Source organism: Gavialis gangeticus, unplaced genomic scaffold (assembly GCF_001723915.1).
Source record: "Gavialis gangeticus isolate Ggan-Ray unplaced genomic scaffold, GavGan_comp1, whole genome shotgun sequence".
Classification (NCBI taxonomy): Eukaryota; Metazoa; Chordata; order Crocodylia; family Gavialidae; genus Gavialis; species Gavialis gangeticus.
The window spans coordinates 476,566-484,370 of NW_017728982.1; the positions used below are offsets into that span (position 1 = coordinate 476,566).

General features: G+C 55.0%; 1 protein-coding gene across 1 annotated transcript in view; it reads right to left on the reverse strand.

Annotated features, from left to right (window-relative positions):
• HTR3A (5-hydroxytryptamine receptor 3A) overlaps nt 1-7,805 on the reverse strand; it is a 15,769-nt gene extending 7,964 nt beyond the window's left edge. The window contains exons 1-6 of the mRNA XM_019511943.1: nt 7,190-7,805; nt 3,548-3,714; nt 2,732-2,776; nt 2,120-2,229; nt 871-1,040; nt 468-628 (exon numbers count right to left, since the gene is read on the reverse strand). Of these exons, the coding sequence (XP_019367488.1) occupies nt 468-628; nt 871-1,040; nt 2,120-2,229; nt 2,732-2,776; nt 3,548-3,714; nt 7,190-7,256 (720 nt within the window). The 5' untranslated portion in view covers nt 7,257-7,805. The remainder of the gene's footprint in view (nt 1-467; nt 629-870; nt 1,041-2,119; nt 2,230-2,731; nt 2,777-3,547; nt 3,715-7,189) is intronic.

The following is a 7,805-nucleotide window of genomic DNA, read 5'->3' on the forward strand; positions in this document are numbered from 1 at the left end:
TGTATTGCTCTGCCCTGCCCTCCCACTGGGAGCCTCCTGAGTCTTTGACGGTCATCAGTGTCCAATAAAGAGCTTGGGATGGATTTTCTGCTGGGATCTCCAGCACCCCACGGTTTTAACTGTACGTCAAGCAGACGCCAGGGCTGGACCAGCTGGCCTTATAAGGGCCCTGCCTAGCTGGCCTGCCTTGGGAGGTGTCCTGGCTCTGGTCCTGAGTCCCTATCTGAGGATAAAAGCTCATCCGAGTCAAACCACCGTTGTCCCTGCCAGCTCTGTGCACGCGTCTTGGGTCTTGACTTTCTCCGCGGCAGTCTCTGGTCTCTCCAGAGCTGGGCATGCACGGCAGGGTCTGCTGAGCAGACCCCAGCATCTCTTCAGAGCCAGGAGGGCAGTGTCCCAAGCTGAGAGGAGGTGATGGCATCTGCCCCCTCTCCCCCTCCCTGCCCCGCTGCCCGACGGGCCCTTACGTAGAACTTCATCTCGGGGTAGCTGTCGCTGCCCTGGACGCTGAACTCGCGGAAGTGGCTGAGCACGCAGAGCAGCTCCCATTCCCCCTGGTTCAGGAAGACGCTGCGGTCAAACTTCACCTGCTCAGGATGCCGCCAGAGCGAGAGGTTGATGTCCCGGACTGCAGGGAGGAGGAGAGGGGAGCGATTAGGACAGCTCTTGCTCACCCGCACCCTGAGGATACTTCCTCCCTGGGAGCAGCTAGTGGCTTCCCGCTCTGAAGTGCTGACTGCCCTGCAATGGGGCTTTCTCTGAGACCCCAGTTTTGGGTTCCTCACCCAGGTCCTACAAGCTTTCTCTGCTGGCCTGGTCCCTGCCCCCCTCCAGAAGTCTGGCAAAGGGAGGCGATGGCCCATCACGTACTGTTGTGCAGCCAACTGGTGAAGGTGAGCGAGCAGTTCTGCACATCGAAGGGGAAGTTGTAGATGTCCAGGCTGCAGGCGGTCACCACCTGGATGGGCTTGAGGTTCTGCACCTCCCCTTGGTGCCGGACGTACACATAGGGGATGTCAGGGGACTTGCCCACGTCGACGCTGAAGGTCACAGAGGAAGGCCCCGCCGTGAGGGAAAAGCAAACCCTGCATCCCCCCAGATGCCTGTTTTCTTCCGTCTGGAGGGCAGCACTGCCTGGGGTGTCTCTAACCGAGATGCTGGCAGGGGCCAGCCCAGGAGGGGCAGCCCCCAGTCTCCCAGGGGATAGCTGGGGCTCAGGATCAGCTTGAGACTGGATAGGACCTATTTCTGCCCAGTGAACCCTATACAAGGCATTGGCTGCCTCTCCTGCCCCTCGCCTGAAGCCCCCTGTGAGCTTGTGAATCAGGTTGCTGGTGTGCTCTCTCTTTGGCCTGTAAACCTCTCCCATAACAAATTATTCCCCTTTTTGCCCCTTCCCGCTAGCCATGTGTGCCTCACACTCCCTTTCACCATGTCCAATGCAGCAAGTAACACAATTGAGCTAGACGCATCTCCAGTCTATCCCGCAGTGACGAAGCCATGCCCTGGGCTCAAATCAGCCACGCCAATTTGAGAGTGGGGGTCAGGGTGAATGGGAGGAAAGGCTGGGCCTTTCACTGATCCTGGGATGTTCCCCTAAGGGGGTAGGATGGTAGCTGGGCATTGCTTTGGAAACCCACCGTGCCCACAGGGAGCAGCTGTGATTTCCCTATGCTGTCCTGCAGCCCTGCCTCTCGCTACAGGGGATACCTCCCCATGCAAAAGGCAGATCTGGGAAGTTTAAAGTGTGGCTCATGCACGGGGTAGCAAAACGCTCCTTGCGTCGAGCACTGAAGACAATGGAGCCGGTCCCCAGGAAGGGCTGGCAGCTCTGCAGCTGCCCCGGCATTGTGTTTGCTCCACAAAGCCTTCCTCAGAACAGCCGAGCCGCCCCTCCTCATCCCCCGAGTGCCGCGCGGGTAATTACGGATGTTTATGGTGCGCCAGCATTGGAAATGTCCCAGCTCCCGAGCTGCTCCCCATCTGCAGCCTGCCGGCGCGAGGGAGCGAGAGCCAGCTCTGTGCTGAGCATACCAATGGGAGCCGGGGGGCATCGGGGAGGGAGCAGCCCCTCCCCGCTTGCTCCCGAGGGCCCCTGAGCCAGCCCCGCTGCACTTACAACTCGTTGATGAGGATGTCGGGCACCCAGATGCTCTCAGTGGGCAGGGACACTTGCGTGATGTTATCAAAGTCCTCGGGGTGCCACTTGAGGAACTCGTCGATCCAGTGCTGCAGGGGGGAGAGAAGGGGGCAGCAGGTCGGCTCTGGGGATTGGGTCTAGTCCCGTATGAATCCGAGGGCCCTACTTCTGGCAGATGCCTGCCAGCACTGTGTCCGGGACAAAGCCAAGACAGGGTGCCCAGGGATCACTCCCAGCCAGCTGTGCATTGCATGGGAGAGCCAACCTCACGTGAGCACATCCCATGTTACGGATTAGGCCTTGCTACACCACACAGGGATGTGACCCCTTCACGTGTGTTTCCTGGACCACCTGCATCTGTGGTCCTGGGGCTCTAGAGAGCTCTGCCCTGTGGTAGTCGTGTCTCCGTTGTTGCAGGGATGAGCTTTATGATCCCTGGGAGATGGTGCAAACCTCCCTGGGCCCTGTTGCTTGTTAGGAGAATTCCCCGTTTTGGCATGGGCAGGTTTCTCTGATAATGAGGAGAAGCTGGTCTCTGCCCTGGTGCAGAGATGGCAGGGGGTAGCAAGGCAGGGCTCCCCCTCCACTCACCTGTCTGTACCAGATGTAGGTTGTCAGCACCTGATTCTTTTCATCCTGGGGACAGAAAGGAAAGCAAATGTGAGGCGGTCAAAGGGACATTGGTGTCTGCAGCTGCTGAAGCAGGGGACTGGGATTGAGCAGGGAGGACATGGATAGGAGCAAGCATCGGGCACCAGAGAGCACTGGGCAAACACCCAGGAGGAGGAGAGACGTACAGGTGAGGGGATCACCAGGTAACAGGAGGAAGGATTCCCACCTGCTGACAAACATGGAGGCTTCTCCACTTTCCCGGCCTGCTGGCCTGGCCGTTCCCTGGCTAGTCCCTGGGCAGAGATGCTCTCAGCTCTAGAAGCTGAGCCAGCCCATCCTAAAGCCAAGGGCCTGGGGCTGCTTCCACCTCCTCCCCATGGAGATGCCTGGCCCTATAAGGAGGTATCTCACTGGGCATGACTTCTTGCAGCAAAGCAGCCTCGTGCCTGGTTGGGGCCGTGCCACGGGATGCACTGAATAATGCAGATGGTGTGTGGAGCTCCTGGTTACCCGACCATCTCAGCAGGCCAGGTGCTAGGCGCATGTGAATCCCTCATGAATCGAGGTGCCTAAGTGGGCTTCTGGGCCCTGGAAAATCTGACTTCCCCTTTGGTTTTCTCAGCTGCCCCAGATCCTAGGAAGGATGCGTCTCTTCTTCTTGTATGTATGGATGGGAAGAGCCTCATGCATCCACATGATGCTTGTGCCCTCTCCACAGGCTCAGGAGACCCTGCTCTCCCCACTTCTTTGACAACCCCGGAGGTGTTAAACCTGCTGAGGCAGCAGAGCACTTACCACATTGAGAATGGCATAGACCATGACGTCAATGGCCACGTTGGTGGTTGTCCTCCAGTCCCAAACTGGCCGGACGCCCTTGTTGTAATGAGTCAGCAGGTGCTCAGAGAGCTGGAGCAGGGCCGGCTTGGTTGTATCCAGCGTCCTGTTCTTCCCTCTCCGAACAGCTAACAGGGAAAAAATTAATGCTCATCAGGGAACAGTGAGATGAGATGGTGGGAAGGGCCCAGCCTAAGTCAGGCCCCTGCTCTGTCACAGGCTGACTGATCTTCGCAAACTCATGTAGTGCCTCAGTTTCCCATCTGTACAATGGGCTTCACAATCCTTTCTTTCACCTGTCCTTGTCCGCCTTGCTCGTCAAGAAGGGAAGCTCCTCACAGCAGGGACTGGCTCTTGCTAAGTGCCTGTACAGCACCTAGTGCAGTGGGGCTGCTGTCTTTGCATCACCTGCGGGCTCCTGTTATAATATGCATAATACTCAAAAGTGCCACATCTTTTTTTGTGTCCCCCTCCTTGGCAAGTGCAACAGGGAACAGGACAAGAAGAGCCCCTGCTCTTGTGTTAAAGACAAATGAGTGAGGAAAAGGCGTTGCCTTGCCATTGCACTGCAGACTCGGCCCGAGTGGTCCTTGAGCTGTAGCTGGTTGCAGCTGGCTCTGGCACACATGACCTGGGAGGCTGACCTGGAAACTTCTCGAGACTTTCAGTGAAATGAGAGGTAAAATAATGTCATTAATGCTCGCCTTTGTTACTTGGAACCAAACAAAGTATTGAATGGGTCTAAGGGTTGTTGATTTGTAGCTGTGTTGGTCTAAGGGCATAGGCAGGCAAGGTTCTTTGGATAGATGTGATATCTTTTATTAGACCAACTAAATAGTTGGAAAAAAATGTTCTTTTCAAGCTTTTGGTTACAAACTCCCTTCTTCAGGCATAGGGAGACTCTGCTGGTGTTGCATGCCTGAAGAAGCATGTTTGTGCCCAAAAGCTTGCCTTGAATGGGTTTAAAGCATTTACACTTTTTAATTAAAATTTGAAGTCAGTTACCAAATGAAAATGTTCTATGTCACCAAAAATATGGAAATGTTGAATGCCTGTTGTGCCCAAACACTTTTTTTTTATTAACTTTTTTTCCCTTTAGCTGGAAATTATGACCCAAAATTGACACAAAATCTGAAAATGTGTCGATTGACACAAATTTCCTTTGTTTTGTTTGTTCGTTTGTTTTGGGGGGCAATATTCTTGTCCAAAACTGTTGTCCCATCTGGACATTTCCAGTGATTTCTCCATAAAAGGACCTCTGACATCAGGCCAGTGCTCACAAAGTGCTCCTTAGGTGTGCCTGTTGAATCAGCACAGCTTTTCATACAAAAAACTAGAGCTCTTCAGCATTGTTGCAGCTGGACAGCTCCCCGGTGCAAGTGCCCAGGGTGGGCACAGGGGAGCGGGGAGGCCGCGCGGCTCCCCCATGGCCCACGCAGGAGCCGGCAGGGATGGGAACTTCACTTTGCATTTGGGATGGAAGTGACTCAGGTGTGGAAAGCTCAGATGAAGATCCGCGCACATGATGCTGCATCCTGGCATCTCTGCTGCGGTCCTCCTTTGACCTTGCTTTCCATTGGACAGGAGCCTTGGGCCACAGGCGTCTTTGTTACAGAATCTATCATCACCTAATAAACCCCAATATTTCCTGGAGGTCGAAAGAGCCTTAAACCTGCCACTTGGCAGGTCCATTTGCTTAATGAAGTAGTCGGAAGGTCTTACCAGGATGCCTTTCTTTCTGCCTTAATATCCATCTCCTGTCCTGACTTGGCTATTCTTAAACAAACAAGAGGGTTTTTTTCCCTCCCCCCTTGCAGGTGCTTTGCACGGCAGCTTCACCCATGTGCAGAACTGAGATGCCCTCCGGCCCACGGAAGAGCCACTGTTAATGGGGACAGGCGCTCCTGCAAACATGGTCCTGGGTCGGGGGGGATGGAGTTTGCAGTGACCCTGGGACTCACCGCACACTGGGAGGAGACCCTGGAAGCTACCAGGTGTGCTCCAGTGCAGCAGCTTGTCTCCAGGTGCTTTATGGGGAAAATTTAACATTTCAGCATTTTTGTTAAAATAGAGTGGTTTTTTTCTGAAGCTGACTTGCTTTTTAAGTAAAACATGGATGTTTTGAATTAGGAAGAGGTGTGCAGTGATGCGCCGCATGCCATGTGCATACAAACAGGCCCACAGCATGAAAGTAGGGGATTACTTTTTCCTTTCAAGCTCCCACTGAGGTCCAGTCCACCTCTCTTGGTGTTTCCTTGGCTCCCAGGTCTGCCTGTTCACCCCTGGACTTTGGAAGGCTGTGGCACTGGCACACAGAGCAGAAATGGGGAGATGTTGGATAGAAAGCAGCCCAGTGCCTTCGCCTTAATGGGCTTGGCTGAATGGTGGAGGTGGATAGTAAGTGCCTCGTGTTCACCTGGTTCTCAAGTGACAGACAATTATTACTCAGCAGGAAGGGGCTTCTGGGCTCATGGGATCCGGCCTGTGTATGTACAGAATGGAAACCGCAGCCTCCTGGCTTGGCACGTGAAGGTGGGGGAGCCCAGAGAAGGCAGCTTGAAAGGAAAAAATCAGAAGATGGAAAGGCCTGGGACATGCACCTGCTGCTGGAGGGGTCCCGGTGGTTTCTGTGGTTCCTGCATGCACCGGAGAGGTGCAGAGTCTGCGGGGAGCCGGTGGCAGCTGCCCAATGTGCAGGGTGGGGGCTGCAGCCAGCGTGGGTCCCTGGGAAGGGGAGATGTGAGTGGAGCAGCTGCATTTCTGAGCCAGGAGCATGCTGGAGCTGGAAGGGCCCTGTGCTCAGATGCTGAGCACATCCCCTGGTTGCACCGTTCCCATTAGGAGCTTGTCAAGCTGTGGCACAAAGATCGCTGCTGATGCTGGTCCCCTAACAGGGTTTTATGCCAGCCCCTCTCCCCCTACCCCAGAAGCTCAGCTGGTGCAATCACTTGTGACACTGCACTGATTGACACATGGGGAGATTTTGCCCCCTGACATCATTAACCCAAGCGAATGATGGCTTTGTCTCCTCGTGAGCAGCCTCTCTCTAACGCTAGATCATTGCACAAAGCTTCAGAGCCAGAAATGCCCCCATTGCAAAGGAGAGCATGTAACGTGCCAGGATCAGGGCCAGACCCCAGACACATGCCCGCTGGTACTGCAGGGCTCTGCCAGCCCCCGGGTCCCCTCCCGCTGGTGCCGAAAGCGCTATGGCGAGAAGTGAGATTCCTTGTGGGAGTTGGCAGTGCCGATCTGAGTGCTGAGCAGGGAGAGCCCTTGCAGCAGCAGCTGTCTGTGCGCTGCCATCCACAGGGCTCAGTCCTGCTCTACAATGCACAAAGCACGAGGTGACAAACCTGATCACCGAGCTCAAGCGTTTGGTCGACAGGTCTCAAGCTGGTGTGTAAATCCCCATGCCCCCACTGTGCTGCCAGGTGTGCAGGTGCACAGCCTGTTAGTGATAACACTGATGCTCTTGGGGGGCAAAAAAAAATCTCCTGCATGAAATACACCCAGAAAAGCCCCCAGGGCCATGTGCAAGCAACTGTCCCCATCTCCTGGCCCCTGCAAACACTCCCTCAACTTTGCCGCAAGTTTCCTTACCTTCACTCTGCAGCTCAAAGGCAGCCAGGGCCAGGGTGAGCAATGCCCACCAAGCCGAGAGCACCATGGTGCCGGTTCAGTGGGTCCCGGGCACTGGCTTAGCTATTCCACAAGCAGGCAAGTCTCCTGGCTGTTGTCCGTGGTCACTCCCTTTGCACTCTCTCCAGCCTTCCCGCTGCAGATGAAGTGAACCTCATCCAGGAAGCAGGCAGCACTTTTTGTTCGCTTTCCCCCGACTGTCAGGGTTCTGAAAATGCCTAATTAATCTTGCAATCAGTCGCCTCTGCTGCATCAAGTTTCAGGCTGGGAGGATAGAAGAGCAACCCACCCACCCTGACTGATGTCACGCCGTGTGGTCCCAGACAAATGCTCCATGCCTCTCAGCCTCTCCCCAGCCAGGGAGGGCACTGTTGTGTCTCTGCGAGGCTGACCTGGGAAACAATTTGTTACCCGAGTCCTGCTTAAAAGCTGTGTCAGACAGAGCTGCTGAGGACGGCGTGTCTGTGATTGTGTTCTCGCAGCCTGTCCTTGCAATAAACAGGAATCTCTGATGGCGAGATGGGGATTTAGTGGGCATAAGTAATGCTATCTATGGCTTTGTTAATGTGTGGTATGG